Source organism: Astatotilapia calliptera, chromosome 3, assembly GCF_964374335.1.
Source record: "Astatotilapia calliptera chromosome 3, fAstCal68.1, whole genome shotgun sequence".
Lineage (NCBI taxonomy): Eukaryota > Metazoa > Chordata > Actinopteri > Cichliformes > Cichlidae > Astatotilapia > Astatotilapia calliptera.
Genome location: NC_137424.1, coordinates 70,707,369 through 70,731,791, shown reverse-complemented (window position 1 = coordinate 70,731,791; position 24,423 = coordinate 70,707,369). Strand labels below are relative to the sequence as shown.

General features: G+C 38.6%; 1 protein-coding gene and 1 long non-coding RNA gene across 2 annotated transcripts in view; both read right to left on the bottom strand.

Moving 5' to 3' along the window:
* Positions 1 to 2,325, bottom strand: part of LOC145425753 (uncharacterized) — a 31,426-nt gene extending 29,101 nt beyond the window's left edge. The window contains exon 1 of the long non-coding RNA XR_013906484.1: positions 1,089 to 2,325. This is a non-coding gene — a long non-coding RNA (uncharacterized LOC145425753). The remainder of the gene's footprint in view (positions 1 to 1,088) is intronic.
* A 5,476-nt stretch (positions 2,326 to 7,801) lies between these two features.
* LOC113011156 (uncharacterized) lies at positions 7,802 to 16,141 on the bottom strand. The gene is made up of 6 exons (XM_080299058.1): positions 15,535 to 16,141; positions 15,287 to 15,448; positions 15,005 to 15,097; positions 12,854 to 12,934; positions 10,628 to 10,714; positions 7,802 to 8,145 (listed from the first exon to the last, which is right to left on the bottom strand). The coding sequence occupies exons 1-6, from the start codon at positions 15,740 to 15,742 to the stop codon at positions 8,102 to 8,104; spliced, it is 675 nt and encodes a 224-aa protein (XP_080155184.1). The 5' UTR covers positions 15,743 to 16,141; the 3' UTR covers positions 7,802 to 8,101.
* Between the last annotated feature and the right edge of the window lie 8,282 nt (positions 16,142 to 24,423).

The window sequence follows — 24,423 nt, the reverse complement described above, 5'->3', positions numbered from 1 at the left end:
AAACTATAAAACTATAAAAATATACATATTTACATAAGTACAAATGTATATAATATGATAAAATAAGATAAGATAAGATAAGGTTCAGGAAAGAAAAAAGTAAAGTGCGAATTATGTACTATGTGTGAGATTGTCCAGCATATTATCCGGTTTGCGTTTTTTGTTGAGGAGTCTCACTGTTTGTGGGTAGAAACTCCTCCTGAACCTTTCTGTTCTTGTTTTCAGGCTACAGAGGCGTTTCCCTGACCTCAGCAGCCTGAACAATTTATGGGCTGGATGGCTGGAGTCCCTAATGATCCTGATGGCCCGGGATCTGCACCTTTCAGCGTAGATGTCCTGCAGTGCTGGTAGAGGTGTTCCCATAGTGCGTTCAGCTGTGCGCACAACCCTCTGCAGGGCTTTCTGTTGCTGTACTGTGCAGTTCCCGTACCACACCATGATGTTGTTGCACAAAATGCTCTCAATGACACCAGTGTAGAATCTCCTCTGTATGTTCTTGGAGATCTTAGTTGTTAGGGCTTGCTACTAGTCGTTGCTTGTACTCCTGTTGATGGTGCAGCAGCAGCCCTGACAGCCAGTTAATTTGACCCATTGTGCTGCATTTACTTTTGGTTACTTTGTCTCTCTTAGCTTTTCAGCTCTAACTTTCCTTCACTTCTTCCACACTAAAATCTGTCTTCTGCATGAGCAGCAAAGGTAAGGGAGGGCCCGAAGATGTTCAGTGATGTGATTGGGCAATACAGTGTCAGTAATGAAAATTTACAAACAGACTGCTGTCAGTGCATGTAGAGATGATGTGCAATAGGCTTTCAATTGACCCATCGATCCAAAAGTGCATCTGCCCACCAGGAAAATGCCTGGTATGCCAGATTACCAGTCCAGCCCTGTTTCCATCTCTTTGCTGTGTTCACAGGGTAAGAGAGCAGTGAGGCAGCAGAAAGTAACAGTAAGCAGTGGTGCACAAGTTAGAGTTTCCAATTAACCCAACTCCACTAACTCCATGTTTGGACTGTGACCATGAGAACACACAGAAAGACCCAGCCCAGAAATATGTCTCAATCCAAAGTTAAGATAAACAGCAGCTGTACCTCCTTTCCTCTTTGCTGTGACGTCTATTTGTCCATAAATTATGTTGTTAGTTCTCACTGCTGAGTAGACTACAGCTATGTCAGTCTCTGTGGAAGAAAAATAGCTCAGGTAACACAGCTGTGGCAAAACTTTTTTTTTTTTTGCACATTTGATTATGCAGAGATTAGGTTTTAGTTTCTGCAACTTGCAGCAGGTTTTCAGTTTTTCTCCCATTTCTTTACACCTCTGGTGAGAAACAAGAATTGATTGCATAAAATTGGTAGGTGTTTGTCTGAAGTCAAAGGTGCACAACCACAGAGATGGCCCCCTTTTCAGTGCAGTCTGACACACTTCACCACAGAGCACCAAGCAAACGTTTTCTCACAACATGAACATGACATTAGCCAAACCAGAACTCACTATGGTGAAAAGTCTTCAGCTTCAGACTAGAATCAACAGGAAGTAGCTGCTGTGGTTTGACATGCAGAACTTGTTTCATTGCATTAAAGGATATTTGTTATCTGCATTCTTCCTTCATTTCTTTACACACCTCATATCAACAACATATTCCCCCTGTCAACTTATGTTTGAGCGAAACTGTGCATTTTGAATGCTCAGTTGTGGCCAAAAGTAACTACACACCTGAAATCTCATTCATTTAAGTTTTGTTGGTTGTTACCAATTGTTACCAATCAAATGTGCCACAAAACCAGAAATGTCCCATACTTCAACTAAATAGTGCAATTCCTCATTTTATTTGTTTTAGGTGGGCTTGGAGTCGACACGATGTCTGTGGGGAAGGGTTCTGTGGTTGATGAGAGGAAACCTATTAACTTGTTTGGCAGTAAGTTAGCTGCAAAAATATGCAATCAAGCATTTGCAATAACTGGCAAAGAGTCCTTTACATTTTTTGGCCCACACATCTTCACACAATTGTTGTAATTCAGCCACACTGGAGAATTTTCAAGCATGAACCACCTTTTTAAATTCATGCCACAGCATCTAAATTGGATTTGGTCAGAACTTTGACTATACCACTTCAAAATCTTCATTTTGTTTTTCTTAAGCCATTTAAAGGTGGACTTGCAGGTGTGTTTTGGATCATTCTCCTGCTGCAGAACCAAAAGTTCAAAACAGCTTGAGGTAATGAACATATGACCAGGCATTCTCCTTCAAGATGTTTGGGTACACAGCAGAATTCATGTTTCCATTTACCACAGTAATTATTCCAGTTCCTGAGACAGCAAAACAGCCGCAGACCATCACACTACCGCTACCATATTTTATTGGAGATTATGTATCGGAATTTCAGAAGTGGGACCATGCTTCCAAACACACTCCTTCCGGTTGTCATAGGTTACCCCAGTTCTGCAAGCTTATATATAATATAATATAATATAATATAATATAATATAATATAATATAATATAATATAATATAATATAATATAATATATACTAGGGGTACAACGATACTCGTATCAATATTGAACCGTTCGATACAGTGCTTTCGGTTTGGTACGCATATGTATCGAACAATACAAAATTTTTAATTCATTTTATCAACTTTTCTTCTGACGATGCTGTCTGTGTTGAGAGCTCAGTGGATCTGTGTTCGACTTATCCGCCTAGGCTGCACTGTCGAGCGCAGATTCACTGAGCGCAGCACAAGCTAGCAAGACAGAAGCTAAGCTTGTTGCAACATGACAAATTGAACCTCCTCCACCCTCATTCAGATCTGGCCTTTGGAACTATTTTGGTCTTCATGTGAAGTATGACCCATTACTAGTTAACTTTTAAAGGAATGCTTGGTTCTAGACCTTTTCTAGAGACTTTTTGTCAGCCTGGTTACAGTAAACGGGTTTACCTAGGGTTGTTCTTGTTTTCTATTATTTCTATTATTTATTATATCATTTACTCTTTCTATAAAACTATGAATAATAAGATGTTCTAACTTTACACAGGGTTATATATAGTGTTACGGCCTCCGGCCTCAGGTGGCCCCGCCTTCCTCTAGGTAAATCAATGTGTTCCAGGACTCGTGTGTGATAGGGTACTGGGAGACCCGTGCCAACCCTCTCTTATGCAGAATGAAGTGTGCCAGACCACACGGACGATTGGCTGCCCCGGAATCCCATGATGCTCCAAGAGGCAGTCAGTGGCTGATCGTACCCACCTGTGGCTACAAAAGGCTGGAGGTCCTTCACTCAGTGGCTGCTGCTTAGGACTGAACATGCAGTTTGCCCTTCATGCCTCCCTCGTCGATCTTTGTTGAACTTATTCATATTGCTGACCTTTGTCGAACCTTGGTGCATGCTTTAAACCTAGCCTGATTAGTTTTGAGCTGCTAGCTGGCTGTGAGTAGGATTTTGTGAAGCTGGCTTACCTTAGTTAAAACCCTAGCTTTTATTTTGTGTGCGGCCAGCCTGCCTTAGTTACCCTTTAACTTTTACTCGTGACTGTTCTTTCTTTATGTAATAATTGTCTGCCCAGTGGTCTGTTGCACAGCCCTGTCGGTTTTCTGTTTAAAGTTTGTAATTAAAACCTTTCGCTTTACTCAGTTTTGTGTTGGGGGGCTCGTGTATGTTACTCCCTCCCCCAACTTTTCCAGGCTTAATGATGATATTTTAATTAGTGAGACTATTTTCTCTCCAGCTTACAGCTTACAGTTTATTTGTTTTAAAGAGTTATACCAAGCAGTCAAGTACTTCTGATTTGAGACTTTTTTGAGAGGAGAAAATATATATAGATATAAAATATCCAGAGTTGTATATAGTAAAGAAGTAAAATTAAGGATAAAACAAGATAATCAACTTCTGTGGAAGTAGCGTTCAGGTGGCTGCTCTGCACTGTCTTGGCACAAGTCATTGAAAAACATAACAGTGTAAACATATCCTTATACTAAGTCAGCGCACTTTCAGAAAGAGATCGACTGTGATGAAATCTGTTCAGCTTTTCACTGCCTGCTGTGTTTCCTCGACTCCTGAGCAAAGATAAAGAGTCAGTTCAGACCTGCAGTTGGTCCTCGTGGTGTTTTGAACTTGAATTCAGCCTGATTTGTTTTTCATGTCTTCTCCTCCATCATCAGTTATCAGGAGAGCAGACAGTCAAAGTACAAGAATTCAAACAAACACAGAGATTCTACTTACAGAGCAGACACAGCACAGATGTTTCCTTCATCGTCCTTCTCACCCATTTGAGCTTTTTTTTCATTTCTGTCACTGACACCAAGTAAAGCCCGCCCTCTTCCTCTGAGCACCAGCTTTCTATTGGTTCAAACACAGAGGTGGGGGACTCACTTTTTCTAATTACTAAAGAGACATCATCATCGAAGCGTTTTCATAAAATATGAGTTGCAACTTTTTGTCTGTTTTCCGAAAATAAAGCCCGCCCTCTTCCTTTGAGTAGGAGCTTTTCTATTGGTTTTTAATGTGGGTGCCTATCATGTGTAAAAGTATATTTTTAAAATATAACAATTAAAAAAAATGTCTAGTCCACCGTGAATGCAAATGAAAAGGTAAAATAAATAAATGTTCAAACTTATGTAATAAGATATTCATCATTTCACACAGAAAAAAATATAATTAAAAAAATTCAAACGTCCTCTGCTGTCAGTGATCTGTCGTTTGGTTGATGAACAAATCCATGTCCATGTAGTTACGTCCCCCTCAGTGAGAGAGGCAGATATGAGCTGAAACACAGGAATCAAACCAGGGACGCTGCTGTTATGGAGCTGAACTGGAACCATTCAGACACTGAGGCCCTCTGAACACATTTTAATTACAGCTGTGCAGAGACACACTGATGACTGACTGGAACACTATGATTCACATTTTACATGAACACCATCCTCACACATGGTTTATATGTGGCCACTAGAGGCCGATACTTTACTTTAAATAATAACATGAAAACACTCGGCTCACCAGTGATGCTTCCACTTTTTGATATAAAGAGCTTAAGTAGTGAGACTGTGTAGTTTCTAATACACTGGCTGGATTTTAATACACTTTTGATAAAAATCATCTTCCCTCAAATATGACTGCAGGATGGTGATGAAACAGACTGTGAGTCATTTGATTCCATCCTCCCCACAGTCCCTTTACCAAACTGTCAGACATAGGACTTCCAAACTCCACTTGTCTTTGGATTAAGGACTTCCAAATTAACCACACACAGATGGTTTGAGTGAGAACCCACCTCACCACATCCATCAGACTACATACTGGCTCCCAACAGAGCTGTGTGTTCAGCCCCCTGCTTCACACCCAGCATGGATACAAGGAGATCAGCATTGAAGTTATCGGTAGGAAACCATCAGGCTGAAGAGTCCTATTGGGCTTGGTTAGCCTGTTGGACTTTGGAGGCAGGTGATAGGCACAAACAGGCCTTCCTCTATAGAACACCAGCAGCAGTTTGAGGACAAGGGGGACGAGCTGTCCATCATTGGTGGCAAGGTCACTAAGGCAGTAAAAAACTCATGCCACCAACTCAGGGGATGAGGCTTCCCCGGAGTTCCTGAAGGCTCTGGACTTTTTCAGGGCTGTCTTGGTTAACCTGCGTCTACAATGCTGTGTGGAGATCAGGTACAGTATCTCTAGACAGGGTGGTGGTTCCCATCTTCAGGAACCAGAGGGTGTGTTCCAGCTAGGGGGGTCACACTTGTCAGCCTCACTGGAAAAGTCTATGCCAAGGTGCTGGAAAGAAGAGTCCATCTATTAGTCAAACCTTAGACACGGGAGGAACAATCATTTTCTCCTCATTTTAACAACATATCACAAAAGTCAAAATTGGCTGTATGTAAGCAGCAATACATGAAAAAAACATGGGACCGGGGGAGAAAAGAATCAGCACCTGAGTCTGAGGCCATGGTTCTCAGCCAGAAAAGAGTGGCGTGTCCAGTCAGGGTCAAGGACGAGTTCCTGCCCCAAGTGGAGTTGTGTAAGTATCCCAGTAGGGCTGCTAGTCCTCCACATTGAAGTGTGCCAGTTGAGGTTGTTTGAGTGTCTGACAAGTTGCCTCCTGGGTATTTGGTCATGGCCCACCGGGAGGAGGCCCCGGGGCAGACACAGGACACACTAGAGAGGTAATATCTCTCAGCTAGTCTGGGAACACCTTTGTGTTCCGTAAGAGGGAGGTCTGAGCATTTCTGCTTAGGCTGCTGTCCCTGCAGCCCAGTCCTGGTAAGAAGAAGAAAATTGACGGATGGATGAATGGAATAATACTGTGAGCAAGGGGGTGTACCTAACAAGGTGACTGTTTTATTTCATTGTAGATAAAGATAATCCTCATTTAAAGGTGACTGTGATGTATTCAGCGCTACTTCCTGGTTGAGGTTAACTAGCTAGTGTTAGCTGATACCTTAGAATGTCCCTCTCATCCAAATACAGTAAATTCTGGCTGTCAAAAAAAAAGAAAAGAAAACAACATGGCCTCCAAGTTTCATCCCAGTGTTCAAAGCACTCCGTTAACCAAATATTTGAGGCCATCACTCAGTGAAGATACCAGCACAACATTAACAGCAAAGAGCAAAGATTTAATTCTGAGATGACCAAATTTAATACCCACCAGGAAAGACTCTGAACATACACATGAAGGTTAGGCCTGAGAGTGAAACAATCATGTGTGGTTAAACCCCTAACACCATGATCGGTTCTACATGTCAGAAAACAAAGCAGATATTAGAAAAAACAAAACAAAGTAAAACAAAAACAAACAAACAAACATGACAACACTGAAAAATAAATGACTGAATTAAGAAAACATTGTGTACTCATGAATGTAAAACAATGTGTCAACCAATTAAAGCTCATCAATGGATACTGAACACTAATAGCCAAATCAGTGATTATCTGTACTCACATCATACCAGTGCTATGTTTGTGTTGCCACTTGTTTCATTCAGTATCTGTAAGTATAAGGTAACAGCTGATCTCCAAAAACACAGAGGACACTGAATTAATGAATACTTAACAGAAACAGGCAATAAACAGAGACAAAAACAGAAACATGACTTTTAAGACAGCAGAAAAGCTGATGTCATCAAACAGTTGGTAAACAATCTGAAATTAGTAACGGGACAGAAAACAGGGGGAGTGTCAGATTTGGGGGATTTTAGCGCGCTCGTAGTGAAGCAGTGACACTGAAGGTCTTCTGTAACACTCAGTTTTACCAGTAGGTGGCAGCACATTTAAAATGCGTTCAATAGTAGTATTCATACAGTATACTACTATTGAATTGAATAGTAGTATTAGTATTCAATTATGAATAAATAAAATATAACACTGCTGACATAAACAGCTTTACAATCCTCAAACAAACAGCTGTAAAAACATCTGTCATAGACCAGGTTAACCCACGGCTGTGTCTGACAAACACACAAATACCAAATTTTGAGGTTATAATAATTTAAAAATGTAAAAAAAGATTATAGCGGTTAATTTTCTTATTTCTCTTGCAATTAAATAATTAGTTAATGTGAATCCATTTTTTATTTCATCATAGCTACTGTTCGGTTTCTGGGTTAGTTCACTCTATAGACACTCAGCACTTCACTTGAACGTTTCCGTGCACTTTGTATACACTGAATGTTGCTTCTGTTGTGGTTTGATGTTTATTCTTTGTTTTCTGCAGTGAAACGGGGCGAGGATTGGTTAGCCACAACCAAACCGGAAGAAGTCAAATTTTCCATCTGCAACTTGGTGAAACCCACAGAACCACACAAGGAAAACAAATGTGAACAAAAGTTTATTAATCTGACATAACCATGTCAGCAAAGGCCAGCAAACATAAATAATATATACAACAGAAAAGTTACTGAGAACATAAAACATATGAATATATTTATAATTTTGCTGTTGATTTTGCATGAAAATACACTTGATTGATTGATTTTTAAATCATATGTGTTTAATTAACAAGAAAAAGATGTCAAACATATAAAAATATTTTGAACATGTGGATGTCCTCTGGTCTGAGGTGCTGTGGGACCAGTTAGAGACCAGCAGCTGGACGTCAATGGCTGGACTGGTGAACTACTTCAGTAAAGAGTAGATGACGTCTGGCTCAGGTTTAAAGTCTGAACACAAACACACACAGTTCAAACATCATGAAATATGATTACAAGCTTTGCAGTTCAACCAAAACTCTAATCTCCACCTCTCTGCGTCACATAGTTCAGATTTTACTGAGAACTACCTCAGACACAAATCACAGAGCTTCTGTACCGCCCACACTGTAGCTACTTTCTGAAATTCACACCAGTCAAATCTGCAACCCACAAAGCTGAAACGTTTGCATCAAATACATTCAGTGACGTTAAAAGTCAAATCTTTTGCTGCTTCCAGCTTCTCACAGAATATTTTTCAGACAAACAGCAATCCATAAAAACAGGAACCATGAAATATTGTCTCTGTTCACTACTGGATGTTGTTTTGATAGACTTGGGTACATATTTAGTTGTTGTCTTATCTGTGAATTGTGGCTTTGCTGCAAGATTTAGCCACATTTCATACAAAGACAGCGTGTGATAGACTGGATACCTCTCCAGGGTATACCTCACGAGGATACAACCCATTTTGGGTAAGCTCCAGCTCCCCACGTGACTAATTTAGATAAGCAGCTAAGAAAAAGGATAGATTGATGGGCCTAGCAAAATATTTCAAGAAAACATTGGACCAATTAGTTGTTGTGCTCTGCCGGCACAGAAACAGCATTCACCCTCTGTCTACGTGGGATGTTCACTGGGTGAGAGAGCAGTGAGGTTTCAGAGACTAAAGGTGAGCAGTAGTGCACAGTGGTTGTGTAGCAGGGAAGTGAGGCGTGGGTGTGTAAATTCTGACCCAGTAAATTTTAAACTGAAAAAACACTAGGACCTAAAATTTAACCTCTGCTACTGTGAGCTACAGATGTTGAGAAAAAAACGCTTCTACTGGATCAAAAGCTGCAGATAGATTTAAAAGAACATGCGCATGCATTTATTGTAGGCAGTTAGTGTTAAACTGTCATAATATGGAAATGCAGTAGTTAGTAAGCACATAGTGTATATGGCTTACTACAGCTAATGCTCTGAAGGAAGTATATTGATAGAGACACACTGTTATTGGCTTTAAGTTTGGCTGTAATTTATGGTATGATTGATGGGAAACTGTCTGTCTTTGACTCTACAGGACAGGATAATAGCTACACAATCTCCAAACTCTTCTCATTGCTTATTTCCAGAGCAGCTTTGCAAGACTCAAAGTTAAACGTAATGACCATCAATCATGTTCTGTTTGGAGTTCCATGTTTTTCTTGCTTCCGAGGGTAAAGATGGTCATGAGAAAGACAGTGGATCAGCCCAAAACCACACAGGAGTAGCTTGTTAATGATCTGAAGGTAGTTAGGACCACAGTCACCAAGAACAACACTGGTAACACATTACACCAGGATGTATTTACTGTAACTCTTTCACAATCCACATGGTTCCCCTGCTCAAAAAGGCCAATGTTCAGGCTGTCTTAGGTTTACCAGTGAATTTGCATTTTTTAATCACTCTCTTATATTTAAATGTTCATTTGCTATTTCATCTAGGGTTTGAGAGTAACGGAATTTCTATTCTCTGTATGTCCTGTACATGTGGCAGAATTGACAAATAAAGTTGACTTTGACTTTTGACTTTGAACACTGAAATTTTTCAAAGAAGAAGAAACCAAAATCAACTTTCTGGCATTAACTCAAGTTGCTGTGTTTGGAGGAAGAGAAATGCCGAGTATGATCCAAAGAGGTGGTATCATTACGATTTGGGCCTGTGTTTCTGCTAAGGATACAGAACAACGTCAATGGATGCGACCCTCTAGAGCACCATCTTGGAAGCGAAGAGAACCTAGGAACAGAATCTCTATGCCTGACCAATCTTCAGCCAGAACACTGAAGATCGGTCAGGCATCGGTTTTCCAGCGTTTCAGTTACCCAAAACAAACAAGAAAGGCAAAAAAAGGAATTGCAAAAGGTCATGGAGTGGCCTAGAACAGTTCTATTAAAAATCTGAGGAGGGAGCTGATGTTTTGAGGTGAAGCCAAGAAAACTAAAGGATTTAGAGGGTTTCAGTAAAGATGAGTGGGTCAAAGTCACTCCTGAGATGTGTGCAAACCTGGTGACTTATAACAAATAATTGCCCTTCCCAACAAGGATTTCTCCACCAACTGCTAAATCACATTTTGATTGGGATCTAATATTATTTCCTTCAATGACATGCAAATCCATTTATAACTTTAATAATATTAATTTGTCTATTCTTTTATTATTTTTGGTTGATATTATGTCTCTCTCCGTTAAAATTAAAACATAAAAAACATAGACTTCATTTATTTGTAAGTGAGCAAACTTACAAATTTAGCAGAGAATCAAATAAATAATTCCCCCACTGTACATTCTGTTTTATACTTTAAATGTATAGTAAAAAACATTTTTCTTCCTCAAATGATGATAAAACTGTTTGATATCCTGAGCTTAATAAATGATTTAGTTAGCTTAGCTTATCTTATCTTAGCTTAGCATGAACACCAGAACATAAAGAGTACCTCTTTTCCTTTTTGGTGTAACAGCTATTTGTCCATAATCGATGTCCTCAGTTCTCACTGCCGAATAGACTACAGCTGTGTCAGTCTCTGCAGGAAAACCCCCACACAGATAAACAAAAATTATATTTCAGGTACAATAGTATTCTTATATAGTTTGATCATGCAGAGATTAAGTTAGATCTTCTGCAACTAGCTGCAGGTTTTCACAGTTTTTTTTCTTCTTTACACCTCTGCTGAGAAACAAGAATTAATTGCATAGAACTTGTAGGTGTTTGTGTGAAAAACAAGGTGCACAACCACAGAGATTGCACCTTCATCTCAGTGCAGTCTGACACACTTCACCACAGAGCACCAAACAAACAAGTTCTCACAGCATCAACACTGCCATTGGACAAACCAGAACTCACTGTGGTGAAAAGTCCTTTCAGCTTCAGGCTAGAATCAACAACAGGAAGTAGATGCTGCGGTTAAACATGCAGAACTTGCTTCATTGCATTAAAGGACATTTGGTCTCTTCAGTCTGTTTCTTCAGACATTTTATTCTAACAACACATTCACGATGCTAACAACTTATGTTTGTGCCTAAACAAGACAGCAAGCACATCTGGGCATTTTACTCACATGTTCAGTTATGCCTAAAAGGTTGATTCTGTTCATTTGGATGTAGCGTTTTCGATTGGAGAAACGTTTCGTCACTTATCCAGGTGTCTCATAAACAGTACATTTGTACAATAATGTAACCTAGCCCACTGAATGAACATTGGGCTGGGAGGTCAGTTCCTTGATCATGACTAAAGAATTCACTTGGATGAGTGACGAAACGTTTCTCCCACAAAACATTATGTCCAGATGAACAGAATCAACCTTTTGGGATTTACTTACCTGGATGATTGAGCATGCATCAAGAAATGTTCAGTTACGGCGCTGCCAACCATTACAACCTACCTCAAATCTGATCTATTTAAGGTGGACCTGAGCGTAGGCTATTAAGAAGTAAGAAACTAAGAAAACTGTTTCATATATGAACCCACAATGCTAAGATAGTTTATTCCTCATTTTCAGGAAATTATTTTTGGTGCTCTGAGAGCTGACACGGTTTTTGTGGAAATGTTTTTTTTTGTGATGACAGGATGTGAAAGCTGCAGAGAGGCAAGTCAGCTCTGCTTCCAGGTCTTGACTTTGGATAGAGATATGTTGGGTGTTTTGGTGAAGTTTTTAAATATTTTTATTTTTTATTAGCAGTGTTGTATGAATTCTGTTTGTTTGCATTTGACAGACCAGAACAGCATGAAAACATGAGGTATTAAAGTGTGTCCGAAAAAAATTATATCCGGGGTGAACAAGACACAAATACTTGTTAAAAAGAGAAGACTAGCTTTCTTGTCCCTGAATGAATCCTGGCAATGGAAAATTTAACTTTTCCATTTAAATGAAATGTTCCTCTACAGTGTGCATGTATTGTTATTACTCATGTATCAGCCTGTGGGAGGTCTGCTGATTGTCCACAATACATTGTTTACCTGTTAGTTTGTTATCACAGAATGGGTTGAGTTCTATGAATTAACCATTAATTCATTCTTTTAGTTGGATGTCTAATGCATTTTTATTGTGTTCTATCTTATAGACCTCCAAGTTCAGCAGGATTTATTTCAAGTTAGTTCACAAATATTTAATCTTCCATGGTTAAAGTTGGAATTGGAAATTTTATTTTGCACAACGATGAATCACGTCAGCTGCCCAGACACATATTTTCTAAATATCACTGATTTATTTTAAGCTGCCTCTCACACTGATGGTAACAACAATATACCTTGTTGTTTTCTCAAAGGTATTTTTTGAACGTATCACAACTGTCATAAGGCAAGAGGCGGAATACATCCTGGACAGACTGTCAGGGTGATGTGTTACCTTGTGGGAACAATTTATTATCTTGGGTGCGTATAAGCTGGCTAATTGTAAGCTGGCTAATTGTAAGCTGGCTAATTGTAATTTCTAAACTCCAGGTGACTAACCAAACCAAAAAAAAACATTATAGGACTCAATATTTCCATCTGCTGTTTGCCAATTAGTAAATATTAGCTTGCTACTTAACATTTTGGATATAATTAACAGACCTACTGACCATCAGTGCATTAGCGTTCTTATGTTAGCATGTAGATTAACTCAAAGCTTCAGTTCCTGTCCACAGAAGAGAACCATGATGGAGACAAAGAAGAGCAGCTGTACCTCTCGTCTTTGATCTGTTTTTCTTCTCTTTGATGACATCGTCAATTTTCACTGTTGAATAAACTGCATCTGTGTCAGACTCTGCACAATAAAAACACACAGAGGACATCAGTGCAGAACAGCTGAGAGCTGATCATTTAAATACAAATACAAACACAAATGCTGTAGAAATCTTCACTACAAAAAATTAACTTTTTCTATTCAAACAACAAAAGTTAAAAGTCCAAATTACTTTTACAACAATTTGAGTAATTTGACTTAATCCAATTGTTATTCTGTTTTTAAATTCAACAACTAAATCTAACACCATCTAAAGCGATGCGACACCTGCACCCTTTTTGTTAAACCTTCTTTTTCATCTTATACAGGATGCTGGATGATTGCAGAGCTGTTAGCTTCAGTCAACCACAGACCACAAGTACACAATCTAGCACACACAACAACAACCTCGGAACCTTTTAGATTTAGACAAAGAAAATAAATAAAATTTAAAAAATTTAATGTTAATTTCAATATAATTGTAAAAAAGTAATTCCAAATTTCAAATCAGTAAGATGTTTGTTTTCTTCTCATAACTATACACATTATTCTACCTCTGACCATCTCTCACATGCTTCATAAAGTTCTCATCCCTTATATGAATCATCGTTAATCACAGTCAGAAACAATCAGCAGCAAACAAACACCAAGTGAAACTCTTGGAGAGGTTCAGATCAGAGAACATCGTATCCTTAAACACATACATTCCAAAAATGTTGCTGCATTGTGAAGCTTGACCAAAGTCTTCTTACAAGCTCTTGGGGTCCACGGGTCATTAACCTTGGGTTTAGAATTTTTGTGGGTTCAATATTTATTTTTGGCTTTGTGAAGGAAATTATGTTCTTTAACTATTTTAGTATTTAATCTTTGGAGTATAATTTAATATTTCCTAGTGTCTCTGAGTTTTTTGTTATCTGTGTTTCTAGTTCTTAGCTAATGGTGTTAGTTAATCTTGTGTCCGTGTTTGTTTACTGTTGTTCTGTGTCTAGTTTGTAGGTTTGAGTCGTTTTTTTGCATCTTAGGCTCAGTTTCCTGTTTTATTTGCAAACCTATATCTTGTATGTGTTGTCTTCAGTTTCGCTTCTCTTTTTGTGTATTTTTGTTTATCATTTGTTTGTTTATATTTTGTTTATCTTTTTGTGCTCTCTTCCCTCTTGTCATTGCCATATCACACTGTTACGATCATTCTGTTACTGCTGTACTGTTTCTGTCCATGTTTAAGTTCCTGTTCTACGTGTCCTAACGCCAGCGAGCTTTCCTTTTTTTCATTTTGGACTTTCCCATTTGGATTTGTGTTTTGCTACCTCATCAGTTTAATATAAGGTGTGTTTTGAAGCTCCTGCCTATACAAATACAGAGACAAACCTTTATTTTCAATAAGACATAAAAACGGCATGTCTAAAATCTTCAGTTGGGGAATTTGCTTCAAAATAGGACTATACAGCAGAGTCAAATTACATGATATCACACCCTCAATTCCAGTAGAATGAAGACGAAATACCAAAACTGCAGTTTTGGCATTTCGTACAGTGAGAATGTCTCCATAGATGTGTTAAAATGTCCAACTTTACAACAGAAATAGTTGTAAGAAACAGAAATTAGACCTCTCTACACTGAATCATACGTGTTATTAATCTCTGGCTCTCTTCCACGGCATGTCTTTTGCTTTCTTCCTGTTAAAAGGCAGTTTCTCCTTCCCACGCTCTCCAAAGTGCTTCCTCATAGGGGGTCATATGATTGTTGGGTTTTTCTCTGTACCATTGTGGGGTCTACCTTACAATATAAAGCAAATTGAGGCGACTATTGTTGTAATTTAGGTAAATAAAATAAAATTGAAAGTATGCGTCATTAGAGCTATAGCTCTTAGCTGTCTGTGCTTCACCTCAACTAATTGGAGTCATTGAACTAGAAATCTGAACCATAATTGTACAGCTGGAGCTTTTTAATATTTCGTAATGCAATCACCTGACCAGCAATAATGCTGCTGTTGATCCAAGTAGTTTATGTTCCAGTTTTCATGGGTATAATTCAAGGATTTTATCTCCATGTTAGAGTTCTCATTTAATAAAAATATATTTCAAACAATTCATCAAAAAAAGGAAAAAAAATTACCTCTGTTATGTTTGGTTGTCTGTTTGGATTTTTTAACATAACTGTACGTGATGTCATCTGCAATGCATTCTTCTCGTGCTTTTTCTTGTTGAGCTGAAATGATCAAAATTTAACAGCAAAATAAAATTCTGTAATTGAACTGCTAATCAAAGAAATTCTACATTTGTAATATGTAACAAACAGGAGTTACTTTCAGTATGAATACAAAACAAATTTAATAACTGCCGAGTTTATGTCCTGAAGGTAAACCACACATCTGAAATGCAATTTTCTGAGTCTCACCTTCAGGTTTCCTGTGGACACATCGTCTCACCAGCAGAACCAGTAACACCAGCAGAACCAAAACACAGACTGATCCAACAGACGACAACACAGAGAGAATAGGAGCGGAGGTAGATTTAGGTTGAGGTGTGGATGTAGGTGGAGGTGTGGTGGTGTGTTCCCCTAAAACAAAGCAAACACAGTCATTAAGTTGTCGTCACATTGTGAATGTTGAAAGCTGCAGAAACACAGACAGGTGAGTGTGTCACCTGTGACAGTGATCCAGCTGGATGGAGACTCTCCATGACCGCTGATGTCACACTTGTAGAGGCCTTCATCAGACCTGGAAACATGCTGGATGGTCATGTGACCTGTTGACTCATTCCCAATGAAGAGTCCATCTTTATAGAAAGCAGCTGGGAGGTTGGAGGGACCAGTCTTGTTTTTACAGAGCAGAGTGACGTCATCTCCCTCCATCACAGGGAGGACAGGACTCTGCAGGATCACTGATCCACCTCAACACAGAGACAAACTACAGCATTTCATCCATTTACACACAGCTTCATCAACACTAACTCCACACACTCAGCTTACCAGTGACTGTCAGGTTAACCATGTTACTGATGGGACCCTCTCTGGACTCACACCAGTAAACTCCACTGTCCCATGTGGTGGTGTAGCTGATGCTACAGGAGGAACCAGTTGGTTTTCCCCACCCATCTGTACACGGACTCCTGTGTTGTTTGCTTGTGTTTCTCCTCAGAGTCCATCCAGCAGAGCTGTCGTCCTCCTCACAGCTCAGAGACACAAAGTCTCTTTTAAAGAACTGAGAGCTGCTGGGACTCACAGTCAGACGAGCTGTGAGGGTTACAATGAGAAAAATACATTTGAAGATAAATAAATAAATAAAGATATTGGATTTGTTATACTTTTGTCAAAACTGTTATAATTCTCTAATGAATCCTTCATTTCATCAGTTTATATGAGATATCCACTGTGAAACATGAACCCCATCAGGTCATATCAGTGAGCTTTTATCAGGTTTAAACTGTGACAGAAGAAGGTTACTGACCTTGGTTTGTTGTGCAGCTCAGCAGTGAGATCAGAACTAAAGAGAAATGACACTCAGGTTGATTTGAGGTGAACATAAAGAACAACTCCACACAAACAGCACCAACAACTGTGCCTCTACGAGGCCTCTGTAATATTACTTTTTTTGTTAATGGTTACATTCTTTCTTAGCAACATTTCACACCACATCCAAAGATTTCTGGAGTAATTGTTTTATTGGAATAATATAACAACTCTTCATTCTCCTCATAAAAAACTGGGTACACAAGACTAAATTTTAATTAAAACATAACACCAACTGTGGCCATCGGTGTCAGCTTATAGACCTTCTTGGTGTCAGATGTAGTCTTGAGCAGTCTTGTAGGAATGGGCTCTAAAAGACGCATTGATGGTTTGGAGGATGTAATTACTGAACTCAAAAATATCACTTGGAGAAAAATAGTCTAAATAGATATCAGTGGTGTTGAAAGTAGCTATAGTACTTTTATTTTTGAACAACTCCATGAAGTTACTAGATAACATTAAAGAAATGGTTGCTCAAGAGAGCGCTGACTTTTTGTCAGCCTGACTACAGTCATAAAATTTCTGGTTGTTCTTATTTTCTTTAAATCTTTCTATAACCAAGATGTGCAGTAAGATGTTTTAACTTTATTGATGACTTGTTTGTTTGTTTGTTTGTTTGTTTGTAAATAAAGCAGCAAACTACTTTTGCAGGCTAAATGACAATCTTCCAAATTAGTGAGACACCACTTCCTCTCCAGCGCACACATTATCTGTTTTAAGTTGCACATTTGAGATTTATACGAGGGAGTCAAGTACTTCTAAATTTGAGGCTTTCTTTTCACAGGAGCAACAGTATCCAGAGTCATATATAGTAAGGAAGTAAATGTAAGATAAACGACTATTGTTGCCTTCAGGTAGCTGCTCTTCTCTGTGTGGCAACAAAGAACAAAGAAGAAGAAGAAGAAGAAAATAACATAATTGAATGAAAACTCTCACAAAGACATCTACTGTGATGAAATCTGTTCAGCTTTTCACTGCCTGCTGTGTTTCCTCGACTCCTGAGCAAAGATAAAGAGTCAGTTCAGACCTGCAGTTGGTCCTCGTGGTGTTTTGAACTTGAATTCAGCCTGATTTGTTTTTCATGTCTTCTCCTCCATCATCAGTTATCAGGAGAGCAGACAGTCAAAGTACAAGAATTCAAACAAACACAGAGATTCTACTTACAGAGCAGACACAGCACAGATGTTTCCTTCATCGTCCTTCTCACTCATTTGAGCTTTTTTTCATTTCTGTCACTGACACCAAGTAAAGCCCGCCCTCTTCCTCTGAGCACCAGCTTTCTATTGGTTCAAATACAGAGGTGGGGGACTCACTTTTTCTAATTACTACAGACACATCATCATCGAAGCTTTTTCATAAAATATGAGTTCCAACTTTTTGTCTGTTTTCCCAAAATACTTTAAAATAAAATATTCGTTGGTTAACCAAATGAAAACAAAGTAAAAAAAACCCCCAAAACAAAACAAAGAAAGTTCAAATGTCCTCTGCTCTCTGTGAGCTGTAGTTTGGTTGATGAGCAAATCCATGTCCATGTAGTTACGTCCCCCTCAGTGAGAGAGGCAGATATGAGCTGAAACACAGGAATCAAACCAGGGACGCTGCTGTTATGGAGCTGAACTGGAACCATTCAGACACTGAGGCCCTCTGAACACATTTTAATTACAGCTGTGCAGAGACACACTGATGACTGACTGGAACACTATGATTCACATTTTACATTAACACCATCCTCACACATGATTTATATTTGGCCACTAGAGGAAGATGTTGGACTTCAAATACTAACATGGATACAAGCAGCTCATCAGTGATGCTTTTATATCTTTTTAATCTTTTAAATTGTTTAAGCAGCTAAAACTGTCAACGTCCTGGCCAACTAACACTTATAATGCTTCTGTTGGTATTTTTCAAATGCAGTAACCCTATTAATAACAATAATTTTATAACAGTATGTATACAAAATGCAACATTTCCTGTGAATGTATAATAAAAGGGCAGAGCAACTGAATCTGATGAGTTCCAGGCCTTAGAAACATAGTTGAGGTGAAGCAGTATGGACGGTGTATCAGAGGCTGCAATGTCAGAAGAAGCTAAGGTAATGTGATGGATTTTCACTGTTTGACTTTTAAAAGGTCAAACCTAAGACTGAAAATCTATGTTCACTTTCTGATTTGTTTTTGTTTCCCCAGTTAAAACATTTATGTTGTGTTGAAATCACAGAGGATATCCTAGAGTAAAGCATTAGAGCAGGAACATCACTTAAATTTATTCACAGAAGCTTTAAAGCAGATTTCGACTCCGCCAACAATCCTCCATCTTCTTTTTTTTATACAGTTAGGTCCATAAAAATTTAGATAGAGAGAACCTTTTTTCTAATTTTGGTTCTTTACATTACTCCAATTAATTTTAAATGAAACAACTCAGATGAAGTTTTTCAAATTTTCAGTTTTCATCTAGTGGGTTGAATGAAAAGATGCATAAAAATGTGAGGAACTAATGCATTTTTAACATAATCCCTTAATTTTAGGGTCTCAAAAGTAATTGGACAAATTAAATAACTGAAAATAATATGTTCATTCTTAATTCTTGGTTGAAAACCCTTTTCTGACAACAACAGCTTTGAAGTCTTGATCTGATCGACATCACCAGATGTTGGGTTTCCTTCTTTTTAAAACTCTGCCTGGTCTTTATTGCAGCGACTTTCAGTTGCTGTTTGTTTGTGGGCTTTTCTGTCTGAAGTTTAGTCTTCAACAAATGAAATTAATTCCTAATTAGGTTAAGATCAGGTGACTGACTTGGCCATTTAAGAATATTCCACGTCTTTGCTTTCACAAACTCCCGGGTTGCTTCGATTGTGTGTTTTGGATCATTATCCATCTGTATAAGGAAACATCACCCGATCAATGTGACTACATTTAGCTGGATATGAGGAGACAGTATGTGTATGAACACCTCAGAATTAATTTCCTTCTGTCCTGTGTCACATTCAAAAATAAACACTAGAGTCCAAGTGTAGTAAATGTTTAATGTAAATTAAATTAGTAAATGTAAATTAATTTACATTAATGTAATGTAAATTAATTTACATTACATTAATGTAAATTAATTTACATTAATGTAATGTAAATTAGTAAATGTTTTTAGTAAAGTCCAATCCAGCCTTTCTATTATTGAGGCCTGTGAGCGGCTTGCAGCTTTCAGTGAACCCTCTGTACTTACATCCATGCAGATTTATATATCAACATACGCCCCTCCTGAGGAGTGTTGTTCACTTGGTTGTTTGCTGTGAGGGGTTTCTGTTCAGCGTGGAAATGATTCTGTAATCATCAACCACTGTTGTCTTTCATGGATATCCAGCTCTTTTTGTGTTGCTAAGCTCACCAGTGCTTTCTTTCTTAAGACGTATCAAACTGTAGATTATGCCCATCCTAATATTGTAGCAGTTACCAGGATTGTTGGGGGTTTTTTTCCTGTTTTTTGCAGCTTGTTTCACCTGCACAGAAAGCTCCTTTGACTGCATGTTGTCTGTTCACAGCAACATCTTCCAAATGCAAACACCACACCCCAAATCAACTCCAGGGTTGGGACCTAACTGCAGGCACAGACTCAAAACTTAGTCATCTCCCAATCTCCTGCAGTTAACCAGGATTCTTTGAATGTTATTCTTTGTAATGTTTGTTCTTCCAGGGAAAACAGTGATTTTATTGTTTTACTGGTTTACTGCTTTCAGCTCAAATAGAATCGGCATCCACAAGTTCAACAGGCCAATAGAACAACACAAACAATCAATGAAGACTAAAAGATTTCGTACCAATGTTTGATAAACTTTATTAGGAATAAACAAACAGAAAAGGCAAAAGTGAAATAAATAAACAATATGTAAACAAGTTTTGGAATATTTAAAGTAACAAACAGACTCAAAAGTTAAAGCTTCAGAGATAAGAGGCAACATCTGACTCTGCAGCTACTTGGAAAATATTTCTGTCTTTGGTTTTATAACCCAGTTTCCTAATCACTTAATTACAGGTAGCAAATTGATCCTGAACATTATTTAACAGATTATCTATCATCTATAATCCATCGAGCTTCATATTGTTTGTGTTCTGTGTCTGTAATTACTCTGTAACAGCTGATCTCTATACGAGGATTAGTTTGCTTGTCACAAATAACTTTCACTTATTTCCTGCAGTCTATAGTTCTTCTACCTGAACCATTTCAGAGAGATTTGTTTTTGTTTGGCAAGACACTTAACGGTGACAATCGTTCATGCAACTTCACAGCTGAACCAGTACTCTGTCTGAACATAGCAGACAACTTAGGCACTTTGTTATTAGTAGCCAGTCACAAAAGCACACAGTTTGTTACCAAAAATAACAGTTTTATAGGCATAAAGTAATATATTTGCACCAGCAAACGGATTCCCAAAAAGCTGTTAGCTAAAAACTAGGCAGATCTCAGCATGATGTGAAGTGTGTCCTTAAAATTATTGAGGAAACTGGACAGGAGGACAAAAGAAGAGGCAGCCCGTTTCTGAAAGCCACTTAAGAACCAGAAACAATTCCAGCAAAGACCTGAGATGCATCTGGACCTTCAGCTGATTCACTAACTGGGCGCTGAAGTCTCATCACAATCCACATTTGAAAGTTTTGGTTTAAATATTCATCTCTTCAACTGTAAAACAGGATGGAGAGTCTGTCAAGGTTTGGAGCTGCTTTTCAGCCAGTAGTGTTGGAGTAGTAGCGGTGTTGTTAAAACTGATGGAATAATGATCGAATAAACATACAATTATAATTTGATCCACGATGCATCTAGAATGAATGAATCTGACTGGAAACAAATTCATTATTCAGCATAACAATGATCTCAAACACACTGCAAATGCAGTAACTGAATCAGTCATGGATCGGCCTCCCAGAGCTCAACATTATTTAAGCAGTGTGGGATCATTTTGACAGAGAACGGAACAAAAAGGCAGAAACATCCAAAGAAAAGCTTTGAATATCCTGGAGAACTATTCCTGAAGACTACTGAAATACAGGAAAGCTGCCTGAGCGAGTTCAGGCTGTGCTGAAGAATAAAGGCAGTCATACGAAATACACTGTCAGCTTATTAGAACTGTACAAACTCTACATGTGTGCTTGTTTCAGTATATCGCTGCACCTACTTCCACTTTTCATAGCAAAATATAAAGAAATAAAACTTGGTTTAAAATGTTGCACAGCGTAATCTTACTACTGTTAAAAACTAACAATTATTATTATTTATAGTTTTACAAAATCCTGCTCAAAGGTTGAAATAAATTACATGTAAAATCTTAAACTTGATCTAATAGGCAGCATCTTATCTTATTAACCTAGAGAATAAAATGAATGTTTATTCTTGCAGGACGTCATCATGTAGAGTCTAAACCCACAGATTTTAAAGAATATCTGTGTTATTTTTTTAATTGTTGCCAGTCTCAGGCTGAAAGATCAGCAGCTCAGTCTCTTTTGTCTTTGGGCGGTTTTGCTTTCTCCTAATTATTTGCTTCACTGTTATCTAAAAATATGCTCCATTTAATATGAATGAAACCTGACTCGGTTGTTTTTGTTATGTTTTCTGTAGATCAGAACTCCAAATTTCTTAGCAAAATATAAAACCAGTGGTGGAGATGCTGCGGGGTACTTTTCTACTACTATTACTGCTAAGTATTATTATTATTTACAAATTTACAAAATACCGTAAGCCTAATATATTCTTACACTTACTAAAACAGTGTAGGCTTTAACATTTTAAACAAATAATACACAGCATATTATGCTATTAACCTACTGAATTTAAAAAAAAAGCTAGAATTTCAGTCTCAGTGATATTAAAAAAATATGTCTGTTTTAATAAATCTCTGCCAGTCTCAGGTTGAAAGATCAGCAGCTCCTGGTTCTCAACCTGCTTGTATTTCTTTTTTTAATTTGCATATTGGGCAGTTGAACTCCATTCTGCATTTTACTGATGTAGTGTAGTGATGCTTCTCTTACCAAACATCATCATCATCAAAAACACTAAAGACATTTCAAATATGCCGCAATTACTCAGGAGGCTAGTATGGACCCTGACTCTGCTGTTTATGTTTTCTGTAGATCAAACAACCAACAACAGCAGCAACAAGAAGCACAGCAGAAAGAATCAGACCAACAATCAGTCCAACAATCAGTCCAACATGTCCATTCTCCTTCCCTCCGTCCTTCTTCCCTCCATCCTCCTTCCCTCCATCCTCTGTGTCTCCTCCTGTCTGACCTGCAGGTGAGAAACAGGTGTGAGGTGTCAGCTGTCAGGTAGGTGATGAGTGAAGAACAGAACAGAATCCATTTCCTCTTCAAACTGCTGTCAGACATTATCTACTGCACTCTGATCACATCACTCAGACCAGCTGCTTTCTACAAAGTCTCATCAACAACATCTTTAGAAACAAACATCAACAACCAGGAAGTAGCTTCACCTCTGATCACACACACACTCAACTCTACTCACTCACCTGGAGGTACGACACTTAGACTGATGATGCTGATGGGATTAGTATCTAAACTGGCTCTCTTCCTGCGTTTTGTCACTGTCTCAACACGACACTCGTATGTTCCAGCATCATTTATCGTCACATTCTTGAGAATCAAAGACACGTCTCCATCCTTCATCTGTTTGTCTTGCAGATCCACCCGGTTCTTAAAAGATGGATGCTGGTTGCCTGGATCCAACTGCTCATTCCGATAAAAAAGCACATATTCATCTCCCAGGTCTTCTCTGCTCCACTCTAAAACGATGATGATACTGTTGTTTGGAGCTCGACATGTCAGAGTGACGTCCTGCCCAGACTCAGCTCTGATGGTTTTCTGGTCTGAAAGAAAATGGTAAATGGCCTGTATTTGTATAGTGCTTTAATTCGTCCCTAAGGACCCCAAAGTGCGTTACAGATTCAGTCACACACACATTCACACACTTGTGATGGCAAGCTATATTGTAGCCACAGCTGCCCTGGGGCGCACTGACAGAGGTGAAGAGAAAAAAAAAACAGAGCAAAGAGGTTGAAGGTTAAAGTGCAACTGTTCACTTCTACAGCAGCCAATCAGAGTGAGGCTCAGACAAACACAAACAGGTTTGATAATCAGTACCATTTCTTGGCGCTGTGCCAAGTGATGTGTTATGTCTGAGAGGATGAAGACAAAGGGGGGAAATGCAGCTGATGCATAAAGTACCACTGCACAACACATCTGACATGAATCCACTTCTGCTGACACCAAAGATTGTTCCAGTTGAAAACTTAAAATTAAATGTCTCAGAACTTTATTGTCTCCTTACTACTGAGAGTTTGATAAAACTGTCAAAAAAATCCAGAAATCTTATATTTTGACAGGTTTAGAGTTACTTCTCATCTTTGGTGGTTAAAGCAGTGCTGATTTTAACGTAGGTGTAGGGATTCACCTACATCTTATCATCAGGCTTTGCATGCAGCACAACAAGAACAGGTGGACACTTCTGTATCAACTATATTAACTGCATCTGAAGCTGTGAATTTACAGCCAGCTACATCTACAATTCCTGTGGTCTTTACTCATCTTTTACTAGTGCAGCCTCTTCCTCCTGCTTCACCGCAGCCTCCAGCTACTGTTATGATGCCTCAAAATGCCAATCTATAGAACGTATGTGGATAAGTGTCGCCACTCAAACAATATTGCTTCATAATCGGCGGTAAGGAGAAGTCAAAAATCCAAGACTTTGTCAAATGTTTTTCTTTCTTTTTTTTTGCATTTTTCCCCCACAAACACAAGTTTAAGGGTGAGCATAATGGCACCTTCACCTGGTGTCTCCTGCTACACCGCAGTCAGAGTCATGGGCATCTTAACCCTGCCCCACCAGAGCAGCAGTAGAGTGAGCTCCTCAGATGTTGGCAGTCTACTCCACTGTCACATCCACCTGTTCATTATCCTGCACCATCATATGTACAGCACTCCTACCCAGCACCCTTTTCTGCAACTCCTTCCTTCTCTCATCTA

What these genes read in the sequence shown, in the direction of transcription:
- LOC113011156 (XM_080299058.1), bottom strand. Translation starts at nt 15,742, where the DNA reads ATGGAGGGAGATGACGTCACTCTGCTCTGTAAAAACAAGACTGGTCCC. An exon ending in TGTCCACAGGAAACCTGAAG is followed by an intron (nt 15,098 to 15,286) that starts GTGAGACTCAGA and finishes TGATCATTTCAG; the next exon opens with CTCAACAAGAAAAAGCACGA. An exon ending in GACAACCAAACATAACAGAG is followed by an intron (nt 12,935 to 15,004) that starts GTAATTTTTTTT and finishes TTTATTGTGCAG; the next exon opens with AGTCTGACACAGATGCAGTT.